This window comes from Sinocyclocheilus anshuiensis, unplaced genomic scaffold (assembly GCF_001515605.1).
Source record: "Sinocyclocheilus anshuiensis isolate Anshui unplaced genomic scaffold, SAMN03320099.WGS_v1.1 scaffold788, whole genome shotgun sequence".
Lineage (NCBI taxonomy): Eukaryota > Metazoa > Chordata > Actinopteri > Cypriniformes > Cyprinidae > Sinocyclocheilus > Sinocyclocheilus anshuiensis.
In genome coordinates, this window is record NW_015558586.1 from 350811 (window position 1) to 372786 (window position 21976).

The following is a 21976-nucleotide window of genomic DNA, read 5'->3' on the forward strand; positions in this document are numbered from 1 at the left end:
CCCGCATGTTTTTTTTTTTTTGGGGATCACAAAATTTCTTTTTTTTTTTTTTTTTTTGAAAAATCATATCATAGCCATCCAATGGCAACGTTCATAGTGACTGAGGGTTGTCAAGACCCAAAGGACAAAAATAACACCAAAACACGCGCACACATACACACACGCACACAAAGACATATATATCAGACAATTTTAGTGCATTAATATGAACGTTAATTTTTAATTCTTAAGTCTTAAGCCAAGTTAAGTCTTAAGTTAAGTCTTTAATTCTTACATATTTTTACATAATTCTTACTTTTTACATATTGTATTTCTACAACACTTTTTTGAATGAATGCTCCCTCACTCTCACATTGTCATTTAGCAGGAAACTTTTTTGAGCAGGTCCCTGTGTTCGCAACCTACTTTCACTCTTTTCACCAGTAGGCCTACAGGTGAAATTAAAGGAATAGTTCACCCAAAAATGAAAATGTGATGTTTATCTGCTTACCCCCAGGGCATCCAAGATGTAGGTGACTTTGTTTCTTCAGTAGAACACAAACAAAGATTTTTAACTCAAACCGTTGCAGTCTGTCAGTCATATAATGGAAGTGAATGGGAATCACGGCTTTGAGAGTCAAAAAAACATACACAAAAAACACAAATTAAACCCTGTGGCTCGTAACGATACATTGATGTGTAGACACGAAACGATCGGTCTGTGCAAGAAACTGAACAGTATTTATATTGTTTTTTACCTCTGATTCACCGCAATGTCCTAACTGTCCTGAGCGCGTTCACTTTTTCTTCTTGTTGTTGCTTTACGGCGGATCGCAGACTTATAAGTGCATTACCACCACCTATATCTGCTCAGTGAGCGCGTGCTAGTGATGACGTCATCGCCGCGAGGCGGGATCAATGGCAGAGCATCAAAAAAAGCACCAAATTAAACTTAAAACGTCAAAACATTTATAAAACACATTAAACAAAAACAAGGGTTACTAACATAGACTAACATTTGAATTAATTTAGATATATTTAACACTATTTGCTTAAGTTGTTTTGTTTGATGAGAATTTAACCAAAAATATTTTATGTACTTTCATTAGTGTCTTTGCAAATATACACGATCACTATAAACTGACAGACAGTGATTAACCTCGTTCTTTTGTCTCTATTCATAAAGAGACATTTGCATAGATGGGCGAAACATAATCACCTGATTTTGTAAATATGGCCAATTACATTTGCATTAAGCACCCAGTTTGCACTTGTCTGTAATTAAAATGAATAGCTTAGATTTACAAAATGAGCTTGCAATAGCATAAATAAGCCTTTTTAACATAAAAACGTTGAATACTGATATTTGAAACAATCAAAAACATGAAAAAAAATAGTCGAAATGTAAAATTAAAACCGCCAGTAGGCTATAGGTGATGTCACTTATAAGTCTGTGATCTGCCATAAAGCAAGAAGAAGAAGACACGAACGCGCTCAGGAAAGTTCGGACATAGCGGTGAATCAGAGGTAAAAAACGATATAAATATTGTTCAGTTTCTACGCAGATAAACATCAAATTTTCATTTTTGGGTGAACTATCCCTTTAATAATATAAACCTATTTTCAAATATTTTCTTCAGTTTTTCATTTGTTTTATTGCAATTTCTAGCAAATATATCTAATCAGTACATAAATAATTGTGGGTAGGTGGTGGACCATGGGGGCTAACGTTTGATCTTGCCTAGCACTATATGAGTCAAGATCACTGTTGGCTCTGTTAATCCCAGACACCCTTGAAAAACACGTACAGACTTACACCTACACCCAGACGGCTGTCTCTTTTGCTCTCACATGTACACATACACTCTCAAGTCGTGCCCTTTGAGAAAGCAGCGAAGTTATAATTGGGACCCTGTGATGTGTGATACTCTATAAGATCACTTGGGGTTTTCTCGAACATGCGCTTGACAGAGTAACACATACTAAAAAACATAAAATATAGTTCTGTCAGGACCACTATCGTCAAAATGATAGATACTTAGCATAAAGTTTAGTTTGGCGGTATGGTTCTGTTCTGGGCAAAAAACTCCCTGCCCATCCATGCAGCCTGTCATGAATGAGCAGGGAGAGCAGCAATAATAACCCCCCTAGGGTTAACAGAACAGAACAAGGCAGATATCATTAATGTACTTGATATTTAAGTGTAACACTTTATTCAAGATAAAGGAGTCTGATTAGCAAGGAATATCAGAAAGCCAAGTCCTGACTGTGAAAACAGCCCTGCCATTGAGGCATGCTCACTGAACGGTGTCAAGGTTGTAGAAATTGCTAGATTGTTTGGTGTATCGGAGATGATGTTTTGATGCCAAGGGACGGTTGGTAATGATGTGGAACTCTGAGCTCCAGTATTGTGTTTGTGCAATGGAACAGATTTTTATATATAAAGATATTACAAAAATAGCAAATCACTACAGAGCAGAATTTATGTTCCTCTTCCTTTGTAAAGCTCCACCCATAGGTCTTGATTGACATTTGCAATTGATTCATCTTCGTCGTTGGTTTGAGTTATCTTATTTTTTAAAACCACACTGTTGTGCTGAGGCCTCCTACTCTTGCATAGGTGAGCATTTCGGCAGAAAGATCAACACGAAAAGTGACCAACCGCAGTTCAGTTTGTTTTCACGTGCCGTTTGAAGGCCAGATGTGACCCCTTTGAAGGCCAAGCCCACTGGTGGCATGCTTTCATGACCCCTCACATCTCTGTGTTTAGTACAGTGGGAAAGTACTGTGTGACATTCTATGGCCTTCGCTTAATTGAGTTGAGCTGAACTGTGATATTTGTGAAGAGCTGCACACACTGTGCTCTGGCAAGATAACAAGTGCTGTGGTCAGTCAGAAGAGGTTCTGAGAAAGTTACAAAATTATTGAAAGATCCACATGAGAATCACAAATGCATGGTTATTTTTCGGGATCACTGACTTTTATTTCCCAGCTCCTAAATATACCCTTTGTAGTTGCTTATGGATTTAACCAGGTTACAAAAAATACTGGTTCTGTCAGGACCACTATCGTCAAAATGATAGATACTTAGCATAAAGTTTGGTTTGGCAGTATGGTTCTGCTCTGGGCAAAAAACTCCCTGCCCATCCATGCAGCCTGTCATGAATGAGCAGGGAGAGCAGCAATAATAACCCCCCTAGGGTTAACAGAACAGAACAAGGCAGATATCATTAATGTACTTGATATTTAAGTGTAACACTTTATTCAAGATAAAGGAGTCTGATTAGCAAGGAATATCAGAAAGCCAAGTCCTGACTGTGCGAAAGGAGGAGCTGGGGATGGGGGAGGGTAATTTACTCCTGAGCAAGCTGAAAAGCTGCTGAATAATACTGAATAGAGCTTATGTAGAAATGCCGCGATAGGTGTCGTATTCCTATAGGTAGATGTGATCAGCTGAGAATCAGCTGATGCAAGCTTGACTCACGTGACCTGCCAGAACTAACGCTAACGCTTAATTTTTCTGAACTCGGTTCAGATGACTTGAGGTAATTTCAAATGAAAGTTTTCATTTCCATTTATGCATCTAAAACTTTGAATGACAATGAAATAGTCTTGTTTATGACTGATGTTTCTCTCCTTTGCTTTAAAAAAAAAATAAATAAAAAAACTGTTTTCAGCTCTTGTTTGGCAGCTGTTATGCTGACAATTCTGAATGCATGTGTTGTGTTCGCTCTGATGCCTCCTTGATTTTCAGGTCCCATGTTTGTTTGTTTATTTGTTTTGCTTTTAGGCAATCAGAACGATGATAGATGGTGCTGATGTTTCATTCTGCTCTGTTACTCTTATTAGTTTCCTTCTAAACTACCTTAACATACTGTTCTGTAGCAAGTTGCTCATGACTGATGCATCAGTGCCTAGCTTTGGTTGACCATCAATAGAAATGTGAGAGCGTTTGCTAAGTTGATAAATCCTATACAGGGCTCGCAAAATTTCAAAATCCCTGGTAGCCCTTCGGGCAGGCATTCTTCAGATTTTGGTAGCCCAAAAATGAATTTAACTAGCCCGGATAAAATATATAGAATTTTTTCTTCAAATAACAAGTCAAGAGAGTAGGGGTGCAATGGATCACAAATCTCATGGTTTGGATTATATTACATTATCATGTCACATTTTGAGTCATAGATCGTATCATTTTTCAGATGAGCAAAAAAACATATGGTTTACTTGCATGGAGAAATTTCTTTTAGTTGTATTATTTATTTATTTGATTTGGGATTTGTTTTAAAATTTCAAGTTAGTACAGGGGCACGGGAAGATGCTTTCGGTTGGGGGTGCTGTGTGTGTCCGTGTTGGGGGGGGATTTCTATCATCTCATATAGAAAACATCACAAGTAAAATTAATCATGTTTATAAAGATAAACATGGGTTTATTATAGCACACTTACAATTTACATTTCAGAGATCATTACAAATAAATTATTAAATGCTAAAACTGAATAAATTTAAATGAACAAACCTGGCGTTGCATTTGCAACTATGTGAAAACAGGGGGTGCTGCAGCCCCCTCAGCACCCTTACTTCCCGCGTCCCTGAGTTAGTATATTGTTTTACATTTTCAATTTCACAAAGTAATGTGCAGCCCTTTGGTCTGAGAAATAACTAAAGGAAACCTTTTTAAAAATCTGTCTTAAATCTCATTTTGTTAAAAAAGAAATTGTGAGAAAATTGTATTGTGAAATCAGTATCGTGAATCATATCACATCGTGAGTTGAGTGAATCGCTATATGTTACTAGTTTTTGCTGTGGTATCGAAGTAGCAAATTGTTCTTTAAATAATAAGTGTTACTTAAATAATAAAGAACTAAGGTTTTGTCTGTGTATTTTAATCACGATCCAAACAAATATGCTGCATATGTTATTTAGATTGTAAAATTTGTAACAAAAACAAAATGGTCTGACTTTGGCTTTGTGATACTACATAAATCTGACCGAAACAAAAACAGCAGACGGACTGAATGAGACGCAAATGTCACTCTCTGACAGCAGGTGGCGCTTAAACAGCAGGTATTTATAGGCTGCTGCCCCTTTAAGACCGAATGCACGGATCCAATATAATACTTGCCGAGATAGTTGTTTTGAGATAATTTTGCGTGTATGTGTCCATTCAAGCGAAAGAGGAATCAATTCTGTGTTCGTGCTCTGCCTGAAACGCCGCTCTATATGTGCTCGCTTTGAGCGTGTGCGTGCGAGCACCGAACTGAATTCTCAATGCGCATGAATGGTTTAAAACGCTTGAATGTTTAAATCGGTAAGACTTAGAAACACGTGTAAAGGATAAACTATGATCCGTTTCACCCCTACAAGCGAGTGAACAACGCGAATCAAGGAAGGGATTTTATATTACTATTCAAGATAGCCCGTCGGGCAGGGCAGTGATACAGTTTGGTAGCCCGACTGGAAAACACAATATAGCCCCGGGACGTCGGGCTAGCGATTTTGCGAGCCCTGCGTATAAATATCATATGATGATTGTGTGTATTACATGTGACAAGGTATGCAATGGAATAGGATTTATGAAGTAAAAATGACATGAATCCAATTGCTGATGCAAGATACGCACACATATGCATACAAGCTGTATCATTAATTATACTTGCTAGGTTTGTATTGATTACTTGTCTCTATTATGATAAATTGTAGTATTTTTCCTAATGATTTGGAGTCTTTATTCACACCTGTGTTGGTTAATCAGGCCCATAAATTATGTATTGAACTTGAAATAAATTTCCTAATACATTTACAAAGCTGTGGGTGCCAAAAAAAGACAAAATAAATATCCAGCCTATAAAAATGCACTGATGATCTATTTAGGACTTCCACAGACTGTCTAGAAATATCAGGGAAATTGTGTCAATTCATCTCATGGTCTTTCAAATGTATTATCAATAAAATAAAGTAAAAAAAAAAGTTTTTCTTTTACAAAATGTAAAACCTGCTTGCAATTCATAATGTAGTTCGATTTGATTATGATGACCTCTCGAGTCAGTTATTTGAAATAAATTCATCTTAATGATTCATTGGCAGATTAAATCTGAATCAAACTTATTTTAACAACATTTTCACTAGTGTTCATAAAAAACTAGAAAACCCTGTTCATTACTCACGCTGTAGTTTAAATGTATTTTTGGTAGTTTCCAATTTGATATGCTGCTGTTACCTCTTGGTACAAAGAAAATGTGATGAGAAGAATATCGGATTACGAGTCATATTATTAAATTCATCTACTGCATTTATTTAAAATATGAATTAAGAAATGTACTAAAACTGTAGTATTATACAGATACAAAAAAAAAATCTTAAGTTTTAGATTTTTAAAAGATACGTTTTTGGATTTTTAAATGCAAAGTACTGTGTCCTTATAGCTGACGGGATGAAATTAGGCCTTTCCAGAATGTCTTGAGAACAACTGCTTTGCTTTGATTGCAGTCGACATGCTCTAATTTGAAAGATAATAAGCTCCTCTTAAACTTGTCTCTCTTTCAGTCCACAGGTTCAACGTCAACATCCAGCCTGGCACCAAAGTAGAAAGTGGCCCTGCCTCGCTGCATTTGTGCAACAACTTGCTTGTCATCGCCAGAGACCTCCCTCCAACTGTCATCGGCCAATGGAAACTGTCAGACTTAAGACGATATGGTGCCGTTCCTAATGGATTTGTCTTTGAGGGAGGGACACGATGTGGCTACTGTAAGTTCATGTTGTTGTTCTTTTGTTCATCCAGTGCTGTTCTTTTTTGCTCTTTGTTGAATTTCTCATTTGTCACTTGATCTTTCTGAGATGCGAAGAGATTCTTGGACATCTCTCTCATTTTATTTTGGCAGATTACGGCTTTTTATTCATTGAGAAGAATCCCTTGATGATTGCGTTGAATGTGTAGCTTGTTTTTGTACAAAGTTGTCTCCTTCTCTGCCTTTTTTTCACTTAGTCTTAGTGATATTCCCTGTGGTGGAAGTAGCACAGAGGTGTTTGCCAATAGTAAATGTGAAAATCAGATAAACTCACACTCAGTCTTTCTCCCCCCCTCCCCTCCCTCTCTCATTTTCTCGCTCCCCCATACTTACAGAATCAGTACACATTACTTTTGTGCACCCACACACAGATTGTGGTAATGTGTGATGTGCTTCAGTATAAGATGTTGCGTTAGCACCAGTGAAACCCACCAGCTGCCTCTCTGGCAAATCCAGCTGCAGCTGTTCTGTAGCTTCAGCGGCTTTAATGCTCCATCTTATATGAAACTTCCTTACAATGACAGCCATGTCACAACAGAAAAAGTGTGTTTTATCGCAGTTATAATCAGGGTAATTAATCTGTCACTTCTAATGGTATTCAGGGTGTTTGTTAGATGCTGTCTGAATGCGCTATGCAGGGAACTCTGGGCAGTTTTATGTGTTTAGATGGTGAGGCGGCATGTGAAAGGTCTCCTGCCAAGTGGAGGAACTTGAGGGGGCAGGGGTGCTCAAATCAGACACCAGACTCCAAACGTACCTCTCATTGCTGTAGTAGTACATTTAGTGCAACATAAGTCACGTCTGGTTCTGCACAAAATCTACACCTGCAGAAATTCACAAAAAGCTGTAAATCACAAAAATAACTCAATCATTTAGAAAAGTTACACTTTCAAAATAATTTAGATCATTTAGAAGGTTACACGTTCCATGCACGTTCATACTAATTTCTACTATTTAAATATTAATATTGAAATTAAATAATGTTAATATATATATATATATATATATACATACAGTATATATATATGTGTATATATGTGTGTATGTATGTGTATATATATATAATATATATATAGTATATAGTATATATATATATAAGATTTTAGATTTTTTTTAAATATGTTAAATGTAATATTAAAATAATGTTACATATAATTTTATATAAAGAAAATCTAACAATATTTAAATATTATATTAAGATATATGCAAAAATAAAAAAACAATAAATATTTATTTAAAATATTAATAATTAATTCACACAAATCTTTTTTTTTTTTAATTAATTTTTACATTTGATGTTTGCAGATACCATACCAATTAGCATCTGTGTAATTTAAAATGTAGAAATGTTCCTTCAAAACCAGTGCAGAAAATGTGAAGCAAAAGATCTGCAGATTAAATCCACTACTACACTGCAAAAAAATGTGTTTCTTACTTCGATTTTTTGTCTTGTTTTCAGCCAAAATATCTAAAAATTCTATTTTTTAGAGAAGTAAAAATTATTGTCTTGTTTTCAGGAAGAACTAGTCAATATTAAGTGTTTTTTTGTTGTTGCTTAGAACAAGCAAAATAATCTGCCAATGGGGTAAGCAAAATAATCTTATTTCAAACAGAAAAAAAGATGATTTTGCTTACCCCATTGGCAGATTATTTCGCTTGTTTCAAGCAAAAACTCGCTTAATTGAGACATGTTTTTTCTGAAAACAAGACAATAATTTTTTAGAAGTAAGAAAAGCCTTTTTTTGCAGTGTAATAGCTTATACATTCTGAAAATGTATGGAAATCCATAAAAACAGATATGAAAATGCATACTAAGACAGCCAAGTTCACATTTAGATACACACAGTGAAATAATTACTTTGTCTGGAGCATATATCTGTTAGCCAGTGCTTCACCTCATTCCAGTTAGACAACCACACAGAGGTCATGTCCCTCCTACTGCCATTAGTGTAATTCAGCAGTTGGTTGCTCTGGGACAGAGTGAATTAAATTTAAAATATGGCCTTGTTGCTGTTTCTAGCGCGATTCAATGTCACAGGCCACATGCGGTGACAAAACACATACTGGCAGTGCAATTAGTGAGCGTGTCAGCTGTCTCATTTGATTTCAGAGAGTGAATGTGTGTGAGTATGTTCACTGGCTTAGTTTGTCAACAGACTTGGACAGATTGTAGATCACTGGTTTCCCTGCTGTCAGGTAGGGCATTCGTGTAAACAATTTGGCTGGCATCAACAATGAAAAAACATGTCATGAGATTTAAAACAAGTTGAAACTGACAATGCGATTCTAATTACAAGCTTCTGAAAGTGTTTGAGCTTAACCTGATTAGAGTTGTTGTACGTGAGCCATACATTAGTTATACAACTTTATATACTGCATAAAAAATTCTTAAAGTGTAGGCAATTAGAAAATACATGTTCAGACTGTAATACTGGCTTCTTTTATTGAACACTGCATAATATATGGCTTACGCTTTTTTTAAATATGTGAAACAATGCATTATGCAGTGATAAATGTTTCAAACAGAAGTTGCATGAAGTTATAAAACATCTGGCACATTAAAAAGTCAAGAAAATATAAAAACAATTAATTTGTAATGCTGGAAATGAAAGGTGAACCGCTTTGCATTGTGGGACAGGATTTTTTTGCAAGATTTTTTCCCGATTTTTAATGAATGGTGAAGGTGAAAAACACTGTAGCTTAACTATAAAAAAAGCAGATGTAGGCCTTTTTATTATCTTAAAATTTGGACATGGTAAATAGCCACAGACATGGCCACATGTCTCAAGTATTAATAGCCTGCCAGTGTGTTTATGAATTATGAAACCAAGAGCTAAGGGTGTTATGGTTATTTTTATAAAGGACTGTCACTCCTATACTGCCCACCGTCTCCACAGTGACTCTGAGGGATTTGACAGGACTATATTTACCTCCATGAAAGACTCTTTCCTCATCATGTCCTACAAAGAAAAACAGTCATAATCTGACTGTGGATGAATCATTAATGCATCTTGCAGCAAGTAAGGCATTTGTTACCCCACTCTTCCCATTGTACTTGAAGCCTCAAGGCTCTTTAATAGCTTATGTTTTTTTTTAGTAACATTCAGCCATGCTTTTGCCAGCACTTGTTTTAGTTTGAAAGGTGTTGCAGGCTTTGTAGATGCTATTGATGTTTGTATGGAGCAGATTTTCATGGTACACAATCCTCCTCTTATTTCATAAATAATAAATGATGCTCAATTAAAAGTGCAAAAATAAAGTTTAATTAATTTTTTCTTATCTCCAAGAGATAAAGAGTTCCACAGCACATATAAACAAAAATGATCAGTCTTTAGTGATAAAACATTGCTTCAGACAATTACCCTTTACAATAAACTTTGAATGTCTGATACATTTATGATGTATGAACTCATACCATTTTTCTTGGTTCCATTGTCTTGAATTAGTCTATATAATTCATTTATTCTGAATCAGTGAAATGTGAATGTTCTCATCTGCTCAGAGGAATAGCTTGATGTTCCCCATTTGTAATAATCGTGTGGTCATTACTGAAACTAATCTTCTATTCAGTGCTATGGACAATTAATATCAATCTGAATTCGGTGCATTATGTCTTTTGAATAAAACAGGCTCAAGCTATTTCTCTTCTCTCTGTCTCTATAGGGGCTGGTGTTTTCTTCCTTGCATGTGCAGAAGGAGAACAGATCAGTTTTTTGTTCGATTGCATCGTTCGTGGCATATCGCCAAGCAGGGGGCCGTTTGGACTGCGTCCAGTCCTGCCAGGTGAGTTCATATTTGTGGAGGTGTGTGATGTAAGATCTCAGTTCAAAGATTTCAAAGTTGCCATGTCCTCATTAGCTTGATGTGCGTGAGCTGTCAGCTGTGTGCGCATATCTGTGTCTAAGCTCTATGTATGATTGATATGTGGTGTCAAGTTTCCCTCTCTCTCGTTATCTCTCCCAGAACACCCATGTTCTGCTCAGATTGACTACTGGTTCAGTGTTTGGAGTCCCAGAGACTCCAATTATGTATATGAAATAATAATAATATTTTTTAAATTAGCCTTTTATTTTCCTTTCATTTTAATTTAGAGACTTTTTTGATCTAATTAAAACCCAGTATATCATATATTATATTTTTGAATATCTGCCAAGCAGTAGGCATGCACTTCTCAGAAATGTGAAATTAAAATAAACAATAAAAAATTAACTGATTCAGCATTTTATGATGTAAAAAAGCATTGCATTATTTGATGTTTTAAAATTGGATTCCCTGAGATCTCCAACATACTGTAATGTAACATTTTTAATGTGACAAGGCATTTGAAACATGTTATCAAATTGAAAATTTGTTCATAATCAGCTCTCATATTTAAAAGTCAGTTTGATGTTAAAGGGGTCATATGATGCGATTTCAAGTTTTCCTTTCTCTTTGGAGTGTTACAAGCTGATTGTGCATAGATCTTTATCAAAGTTAAGACTCTGCCACGCCCCCCTAAAACGGCTCGTTCTAACACGCCCCCACATATCTACCTCAATGACCCCTTTAAATATGTTTTTGAGTTGTTAAAATATTCCTGAGTCTCTGAGGCCCCAAACTGAACATGAGAGGTAATAAATTATTCTGAAACTGTATAATGAATTTATGTCCCTAGTTTCAGATTTCATAATTAATTATGAAGTGTAGTACACTTACTCAAATTAGTAAAAAAAAAAAAAAAACTTGTATAACACATTAAACAAACTTACGTAGCAATTGCACATTTGTCCTGTTATTTTCATTAGGCAAATTCTGTGACTGTGTCACAGTTATCAGTAGTTATAAAGTAATATTTTTATTACTGAAAAGGCACTGGCAGATTTTTACATGTAGCTGTAGCAGGATGCCATAGTAAATGATATTCATTAAGTTTAATGAACTTCAACAAGTCTTACTTTGTAATGGCAGTCACTTTTTGAATCTAGGCACTCAATGGCGCCATCTTGACGGAGGATAATAATATCTGTGTGGTGCATATCTTTTTAATGGAACCTCACATGACTTCCCGAATACTGAATTTTTGTCCTGAAAATCAATGTAAGATTCACATTTAGTTTATTGATAGATTTACCATGTAAGCATAATAGTATATTAAACCTTAATGAGTTTGACATATCATTTTATAGATCAACCCGTCACACTGAAACACAGAGAATCATTTAATTGAGCTGCTGAGCCAGTGATATTGAGCTAAAATGATACAGTCTAGCAGAAAGGTTGTGTGCTGCCATGATTTCTGATTTCTGTGAAGAGAAACCTGTGGAGAGCTGACACACGGTCTGTAACATGTACGAAGGATATGGATATGAAGTGGCTTAAAGCTTTTCTGTGGTTCATTGCTAAAATTAGCACAGCCGTAGTTAAAATGGCTTTCTACATAGTCAGAGAGCGTGTAGGATAGTTCAAACCTACAAAGATTGATCCGCGAAGCTTCAATATTATGCTCAGGCTGCTCCAGGGCTGTTCCTTGTAATAAATGTACTGTGTTGCTTTGGAAAAAAGTGCGTGCTAAATGACTACTCATTTACATAGACCCATTTACAGAGGTGATCTATACTGGGCGGACTTGTGTTTTGACAGGTGTTGTTTTTTCCCCTTTCATTACATTGATGTTGTGTACCACAGCCTTAAAAATATGATTATTCAAAATTGGTAAAGATCTTTCTGTATTTCTCTGTGGACCAACAACGAAGACAACACAATCATTTTCAGCACAGTTTTGATGATGGCGATGATAGTAGCTTGCTTTGTAATCATGTTGAAAACTTTTCCAGCATTTATTTTTCTCAATGATTGTTGTAGGAAAATATAAATATATAAATCAAAAGCCTTAAAGTTGGTTTACTTTTATGTTTATGACAACACATTCTTTGAATTCTCAGATTAATGTAATGCCACATTACATTAAGTTCTCATCTGTCGTCCATCATACTGAGATGCCAGAGCAGTTGTTCTGGCTGTCATTAAGTGTCATTAATTAAGTGCACTTGATGTATTTTAACATTTGACATTCAATGAAGGTTGTGCAAGAGTTTGCCAGTGATAAATAAGGTGTACAGGTTATTGATAGCCAAGTTACTCTTCTGTTTCAGCTTATCACTTTATTCTGTTTTCTGCAGAGGAATTTCACAGAGCAGATAAATTGTATAATGACAAACCTCTTTAAATATGCAAAAAGCAAATGCTGTTTTAGCTTTTTATCTTCACATTCTCAGTACTGTTCTTCAGCTGCACATGCACAAAAATGAGCAGCTTATTCAAACTGTCTAATAAGTATTTTAACACAAATATATTCTGCAGTTGTTTAAAGAACTGCTGTATAGAAGCAACTTGCAATTTTGTTTTTGCTTGCATGTGAAATATAGATTTTTTTCAGTCTATTTGTTGCCCGTAGCATTGCTTGAATGCTTGTTGCACTGTTAGACCAGCTTAAAATTGACTTTTTCATGCTAAAAAGATTCCAAAAATATCTACCACTAAACTGTGCAAAGTCTGTGTCTTTATGCCTCCATATCGACTTTTCTATGCTATATTCTACTGTTTCTTTGCTCTTTTTTTTAATTCCAGTTGTGTCTTCTTCGAGTTCTCCCCTGACTGATTTATTGTCTCATTTAAGCACTTTGTGTTCAGTGTCCTGATTTATTCTATTGTGAGGGAGAATGTTTACCAACCTTCTGCCATATTCAAAAGGAGGTCTCAAAGCATTCCGTGTGTGAGAGTGTATACATGTGTGTGAGTGCTTGTGTCAGAGATTATTGCTGTGAGGCTGTGTCTGAGATGTACCAGTAGAAATTGATAAATGTGGCCAGTGGCTCCAGTAATTCTGCCAGCAGAGACAGTGATACAACAGTGATGGATTATATATGACTTAATGTTCAGAGACAAATCAGTTTTGTCTGGTGCATGTTTGTGTGATCATAAGGATATATGCTGGCGCATGTGCGTATGAATGATGAATGTTTACTGTATTAGTTTAATTAAAATTTTATGAGATTCTGTATCCATAGACCCCAGTGCTAACCCATCATCTATAGAAGACAGGATTAGCAAGGAGGCTTGTGAGCTAGAGAAACGACTCAGTATGCTGTCCGTTTGTAGTCACCACAGCAGTGCAGGTAATACAAGAAGCCAAACATGAAATATACACACAGAGGAGGCTGTTTTATTCAAATAAAAGGTTTTTGTAAATAACCTTTCATCCATAAATTAATGTCTGTCATAATTTATGCATCTTCATGCCATTCTAGTTTTAGTGGATCACAAAATAGTAATTTTTTAAGAATCTTTACATATTCTGTACAGCAACAGTACATAATGTCTGTCAAGCTCCAAAAGGACCATAAAAGCAACATAAAAGGATCATAAAAGCCACTCAAATGTTTTGTGTGAAAAAAGGCGGAAATTGAAGTCGTTATTTGCTATTATCGCTATATGTCAAAGGGCAAGGTTTTGTAAGGGAGAATGTAGTCAAACTAAAGTCTGAAACTTCATCCTGAAGAGATTTATTTGATGACTGGCTGACTTTATACTACCGCTTATTTTGAATCTGTTTACCAGATAAGTAAATAAGCATAGAAGAAATATTGCATTATTTTATGTCACGCTTTATTTTAAGGTCCAATTCTCGCCATTAGCAACTAATTTGCTGCTTATTGATAGTTAGTAAGGTAGTTGTTAAGTTTAGGTATTGGGTAGGATTAGAGAAGAAGAATATGGTCATGCAGAATATGTGCTTTGTAAGTACTAATAAACAGTAAATATGTTAATAAAAGGCATGCTAATAAGCAACTAGTTAATACTGAGAATTGGTCCCTAAACTAAAGTGTTACCTTATTTTATCATATAAAAAAGAAAGGGAGCACAAAGTGATACAAAAGACATGAAACCAGCCATGTTGGTTGTCAGGCCCAACATATTGTTCATTCAAAAATACTTGACCTCAGAATGCAGCCAATCAGAATAAAGTTTTCCAGAAAAACATGTAGTGATAGATGTAAAGTTCAGTCTGTCTCGCAGATCATATGGCTTTAAAGGGTTAGTTCACCCAAAAATGAAAATTCTGTCATTAATTACTCACCCTCATGTCGTTCTAAACCCCTAAGACCCCTGTTCATCTTCGGAACACAAATTAAGATATTTTTGATGAATTCTGAGAGCTCTCTGACCCTCCCATAGACAGCAATGTAATTACCACGATCAAGGTCCAGAAATGTAGCAAGGAGATCGGTAAAATAATTAATGTGACATCAGGGGTTCAACCATAATTTTACGAAGCTACGAGAATACTTTTTGTACGCAGAGAAAACAAAAATAATGACTTTATTCAACAATTCGTCTCCTCCAGTGGAGAGTATCCACTGAATGTAAACAGCGTATGCTGTTCTGTGTCAGCTGCCGTCACGCTGATACGTTTTCTACGTTGTTTACATTTTGATTTGATTAAAATTACGGTTGAACCCCTGATGTCACATAGATTATTTTACCGATCTCCTTGCTACGTTTCTGGACCTTGATCGTGGTAATTACATTGCTGTCTATGGGAGGGTCAGAGAGCTCTCAGAATTCATCAAAAATACCTTAATTTGTGTTCCGAAGATGAACGGAGGTCTTACGGGTTTGGAAGAACATGAGGGTGAGTAATTAATGACAGAATTTTCATTTTTGGGTGAACTATCCCTTTAAAAGACTTTACAGACATTATAAAATGCAGCACAAAGACTCTTTAAAAGTTCTCCTTTGTGTTCCACACAAAAAATCACCAAACATCATTATATAACTGAAATCGTTATTGTTTTTTGTGTCACTACCTTGTTGAAATTCATGTACATTGCTAACAAGAAGCCAGTTTCCAGGCAATCATTTGTTAATCCAATCCTCTCTTTGTCATAATTGGTCAGCCTCCACCTTCAGTTATGGCGCCTCCTTGGCAGGAGATGATCGGAGCATCTCCAGCTCCTCCTCTGAGACCAGCCATTCTGATAACAGCCTGGGCAGCCGCCTGGCGATATGGCCTGAGCCAGTCAGACACCCCACCCCTGTCGAACCATCATCATCATCTTCCCTGTTAGCGGTTGCGGGATCTAAGAGTACAGCCTGTTCTGTCAGCACGTCCAGTGACGAGCGTCTATATGGAGCAATGATGGGAGGGCTCCGTCCCCCATCCAAGCCTCCTCACCCCAGAGGCCTTCAAGAGGCGGGACGCCAGAGCTCAACAGACAGCGGTATTGCCACCGGAAGCCACTCTTCTTATTCTGGAAGCTTCTCCTCCTACACTGGTAGTATGGATATTGGGCATGGAGAGACTGATGAATTTGGATCCTTAACAAGCCTCCCTCAAAACCCCAATTCAAACTCTATCTCCCTTATCAACACTCCAGTACGAACAATTCCACTAATTCCTGAGCACAAACCGTGTGTGTGTCCACTCAGAGAGGCTGCTCAAATGTACCAGGTACCCACTCCACCTCTGCAGCATTACGACATCCCCCGCAGGCTCCTACAACATCAGGAGCAGTTTTTGACTGCTGCAAGCCAGGGACAGAGGCCTGAATGTGGAGCTCTGGGACAAGAGGGCATCCTTGCAAATGCCACCCTCAAACAAACTGTCCCACAGAGATTCAACTGGGTTGGGGAAGGAGCAGCGCCCCTCGAAGGTTCCACTACACTGCAATTACAGCCCGCCATCTGTCTTGACTGTGGGGGAGAAAAGGTAACAAGATTTGTTTTCTTGTTGATTTTCTGCTCTTGGTGTCTTTTTGTGAGCGGTTCACGCATTTTTTTCAGCAGATTTGGATGGAACACCACACTAAAAGTACCTTTTAAGAGTTTCTGTGTTACTTATTAAGCTAAACCCCTACAGAATCAACTGCATGAAGCAGACCGGCGTAGTCCAATTTCAGAAATAATGATTCATGTAAACTGATTCTTTTTACTGAATAAAAAAACGTATAGCGCAACCAGTGTAGGCAAATCCCAGAATGAATGACTCCAAGTCTGCTCTTATTTAGTTTTAACAAATTTAAATCAGTGTAGTTTTGGTTCTGACAATGTAGTTACTGACTGGTTCTTAATATGACAACAGACACATTTTGTCAGTTTTTTTAAAATGTTTTTGAAAGATATGCCCACCAATGCTGCAGTGCTTATTTAATCATAAGTATAATACCGTTGTATTATAAGTACCATACCATATAATATAATAACATTGTGAAATTTTTATTGCAATTTAAAATAACTGTTTTCTATTTTAATATATTTTAAAATGTAATTTATTTCTGTGTTGGAAAAGCTAACTTTTTTTTTATTTTTTTAACCAACCATTACTCCAGACTGTAGTGTCACATGATCCTTCAGAAATCATTCCAATATGCTAATTTAGTGCTCAATACAAATTTCTTCTTATCAATGTTAAAAACAGTTGTGCTGCTTAGTATTTTTGTGGATACCCTGATGCGTTTTTCAGGATTCTTTAATGAATAGAAAGTTCAGAAGAACAGCATTTATTTGCAATAGAAGTCTTTTGTAACATTTATAATTGGAATTGGAACCAGAAAGGTTAAATTATTTACTGAAATGCTCCTAATGGTCTTTATAAATAACCTGTTAGCCTCCATATGCCTATGGAAACCTAGTGAACTTGGATGTAAAGAAATTACACAGCAAACAATGCAAATCAGTGAAGCCTATTACTCCCAAACAAATTTGCTTTGATTAAACCGGATAACTGCTCAGCTATTCTATGAGCCTAAATGCATCTTTTGTCAAAGTATGCGGACAAACTGTTCTCTAGATTTGGACTAAAACTTTACCAACAAAATCAGACTTCTGCAACAGATCAGGGCAGTGTTGATTGAGCATCAGTTTTTCGTTATGCACTCCTCTAATCACAGAATCCAGCGTTCCAGCACAAATCCAAAGACTGTTCCAGCCGTCTGTGTCTCTGGATCATGCTCAGCCATCACGTTGATGCATCATTGGGGAGGCACAACCAGTTTGCAGAATGAATTTAAATGTGTTTGTCATCTCGCCACACGCTCTCAGTTGATCTGAGAATGCAATAAAAAGCTATTAAAACAAGCTGCTTTGACCAAACATCCTAACGTTTTTCTGTTCAGGGCAATCAATATTTCACACTGAAAAACATTTCACTCTCAGCACAGTGGCTTAAAGCATTCAATACTTTTTTGTACAATAGTGGTACATTTTCAGTTGCTTATTGTGGCCAGAAGCACATCTTCAGGCTTGTACTAGGTGTTGGTGTAGTCAGTCAATGCTAGTTGTAAAATTTTATTTAAAGAAGTAACAACAGCAACAGCTAAAGCGGTAAGAAATATGGTCCGATAATATATTGCCACATTTGTTTAGTTCAACAGTGATTTTGAAAAATGCTGGTGATGTACAACAGCAGAAGAAGCAGAAATAGCTGGTTTAGTCAATTAAAGAAAATAAATGCATCATTAAACAAGTCTGCTGCTGCTGCTTTGGGATTTCTGAATCACTTCTGTGTTTCTTGTAGGTGGAGGAGAGGAGCAGGTGTGAGATGAGAAGCAGTTCTGAGGAGCAGAAGTCTGACGGTGAGCATCATACAGTTTTAAAGGGCCTCATTTATAAAGTGTGCGTATGCTCAGATTTGATCTTAGAGTGTGCGTGTGCTTAAATCATATCCTCCTGACTACCAGCAATGGAGTTTTGTCCTCTGTAGAGGACATTATTTTTTAGCGATTTCTCTGAGACCTTACATGTCACAGTTTTGTCTAGATGTCCTGTACAGAGCACACTCAGGGCTTTTCAGAGATACCAAAAGATTGGATGTTTCACCATGACCGCTCCCTCTCCTTGGTCTTTAAAAATGAGCAACATTAATTTAGTGATCAAATTTAACACTCTTATGGAAATATGATACTATTTTGTAATAATCATTTAAATCTGATTAATTTTCGATTTGTTTGTCATAAATCAACATCTCAGAAAAATGTTATGAGGTTTCAAATCAAAATATGACTTTCTGTTATGAAACAGGACATTGATTTTATACATGTCTGGATACCAAGACTGGACTGTAATGCTGTAGAGGACACCAGGACTTAAAGCGTATTACACATTTTGGGAGACACAACAAATGAATAAGGAAAAAATGATATAACAATATTCCTATGAAATATTAGATATTATTATGAAAATCTTGCCAATTATTACTCCCATTACTACACTTATTTTTTCATTCTATGTTGCCCCAAAAACACATTCATATGCAAATTAGATACAGTTTATAGATACATTGTATATAATGGGAAAACACATTTATGGCCATTTTAAACACATTTTGCATAAATATTTTTTTTTAAATATCTTTCATAACATTCTTTATATAAAGTTTGGTATACATTTTTTTGAAAAAACTGATTTGTGATTAAAGCAAAAATCCCACTGTCTTGCCTTTTCATGTCTATTCATGTCTTTTTATTTAAAAAAACAACAAAAAAACAGGACTTTTTAAATCCCTGCTGTCCTTTACAGAGGACGTCCTTTACACACACTTTTTCTTGTCGGAGTTCTGCAGGTTTTTAGAAATGTAAGCCGTTCTTGCAGCTCGCTGTTCTGCTGATGATGACTGGTGATCTTTTATATGTTAAGGGCATTAATTAAGAGTCGTTTACAAGGCAGAGAGCTGAAACCATTCAGTTGCGCTAAAGTCCCTTTAAGAGGGTATTCTATAGTCTTTTTGATTGCATCATTTGCGATTCATAGATGTCACATCTGAAATAGAGGCGTACGTGCGTTTTCTGTGTGTACTGTACATTCATTCTATGAATCACACATACACATATTTGAGAGATGATCGAAATATCAAATTTGGGATGGTTTCTGCGCAACATTTTATAAATGAGGCCTCTGGATTTGAAATGATAATGATGGTTAAGGCCTCTGAAGACTGTCCTTCAGTCAGGTAACGATACTTTTATGTTATTTCAACAGGAAATGCATCATGCCTTTCTCGTCCCTAAGTACATGAAACTTTCAACCAGACCTCCATGTCTGTATCGACTGATAAAGTGATTCTAGCCTCAGCATCGACATGTTATAGTTAAACATAGTAACCATGAGGAGAAATTATGATGCTTTGTTGTCACTGGATATCTTATGTTTGTGTGTGCAATATGCCAAGTCAGATTGTTTTCTGCTGATTTACAATTTAATGATATCTGAGCATAAATGAAGCCCGGTGTGTTTTGATTCTAAATGAATGGCTTACTTGTGATTCATTCTTGTTTTTTTTGTCCTTCTCAGCTGATCCAAAAGGCAATTATGAGCAGATGGCATTTATGACTGATACATCCAGGTGGCCACAGTTCAGAGCTGGAGAATATGGTAATTGAGATGCCCCTCTTAGATAGTATATCGCCATCTGATCACTGCATTTCTTTCGCTCGGTTTCATTGGTGCATGAATCGGGTTTGTGTTTTGGTCTTGCAGGAGAGGCAGGACTGACAGTTATCGACAAACTTCAAGGTGATTCTGTTAACTATGTGAATATCCCCATCAGTCCTACATCTAAACGCCAGCTGCACTATATGGAGTTAGATCTGCAGGACCGTCCAGAGTCAAGCCACACTGTCAGAGGTACACTGTGTTCCTCTCATTTATAGGCTACTACACATATTTGATCATGGCTGCAACCTGAAAAAGGTGACTTATGCGCACCAAAACGGCATTTATTTAAAGCTGCAGTCTTTTTTTGGTTAAAAATGATCCGAAATCAATATTTGAGCAAGTACATAACCAGCCAGTGTTCAAAGCTATCACCTTACTTTAGCTCGATTCACAACGGAAAGCTTGTAATAAAGTTTTCTAATTTGAGTGGTACGGGTAGGTTTTGGCGGGAAATTCAAGCTTGGCACTGCGTCATTACGTCACATATGTAAACATAAAGAAGTTGTCCCGGCTAGTATGCTGTATTGCCTGTGAGGATGCTGCAGGTGACGGATCGTTTATAGCCTTTTCTCACAGCTGAATAAATGGCTGATTGTAATCCAGAAAGGTCGAAACGACAATCATCAGTGACTGGAGAGTGATATGAGCTAAAATATCCACACCGGTGTGGTGACTGACTGCCACATACTCCTCAAAACATTAGATTCATTCGCGCTGGAGCCGTGCCGACTCACAACCCACGCAAGGAAGATAATTCCGCAAACAGCTGCAATTCCATGTTTTCAAACAGAGATGGCGAAAAAGAGGCAAAACTTACAGACTGCAGCTTTAATCAAAAATGCAGTAAAAACAGTGATATTGTAAAAGATTATTACAATTAAAAGTAACTTTTCTTTTAATAAAATTGAAGATACTGTATGTCATTTATTCCTGTGATGGCAAAGCTGAATTTTCAGCATCATTACTCCAGTCCTCAATGTAACAATGATCCTTCAGAAATCATTCTAATGCCGATTTGCTGCTCAAGTAATTATCAAAGTTAAAAACAGTTGTGCTGCTTAATGTTTTTTGTGAAAACTGATACCTTTTTTCCAAAGATTTTTCATGAATAAAAAGAGCAATTATTTGAAATATAAGTTTTTTTGCAACAATGTATAGCCTAAGTCTGTAATGTATGCATCCTTGTGAATACACGAATTAAATCAAATTTATTTCTGTGAATTAAAAAATCTTACTGCTCCCAAACTTTTGAACGGTATTTTAAACTATTAGTATCTACAGTTCTTGCTGTTTTGGGTTTGAAAACAAATGACCATCCAGCTGTGTTTAGATTATTCTAAAATATTAAAAGGGCATTGCACATAAAATAAATAAATAAAGTTGTTAAATACATTGGCTTTTGTGTGTGTTTATGAACAGCGGCAGGCACCAGCACTAAATACGCCCACATTGACATCACTGCGACTCGGACAGCACAGAGGGTGGGAGCCCAGCATGCACAGGGCCGAGAGGAGAGACTACAGGAACTAGAACAGAAGAGGAGAGGAACACTCACCTGAAAATATAATGAAGTGGAGTCAAAACGTCTGAGACTACATTGGAAATATAGATTTTTTTCCCCCCCTTTTAAACTGGGTTTGTGCATTTTAAAAATGTTAGATGAAAATGTTTATAATGGGTATATATTTAATATAACATTTTAAGATGGTGTCATATTTTAAATCACTTTTGTGAATTGTGAG

General features: G+C 36.4%; 1 protein-coding gene across 1 annotated transcript in view; it reads left to right on the forward strand.

The window, feature by feature from the left end:
* Positions 1–21863, forward strand: part of LOC107679881 (protein Dok-7-like) — a 24839-nt gene extending 2976 nt beyond the window's left edge. The window contains exons 4-11 of the mRNA XM_016475599.1: positions 6523–6723; positions 10428–10547; positions 13811–13918; positions 15701–16512; positions 18319–18376; positions 20091–20171; positions 20277–20423; positions 21654–21863. Coding sequence (XP_016331085.1) covers positions 6523–6723; positions 10428–10547; positions 13811–13918; positions 15701–16512; positions 18319–18376; positions 20091–20171; positions 20277–20423; positions 21654–21793 — 1667 coding nt within the window. The 3' untranslated portion in view covers positions 21794–21863. The remainder of the gene's footprint in view (positions 1–6522; positions 6724–10427; positions 10548–13810; positions 13919–15700; positions 16513–18318; positions 18377–20090; positions 20172–20276; positions 20424–21653) is intronic.
* The last annotated feature ends 113 nt before the right edge of the window (positions 21864–21976 follow it).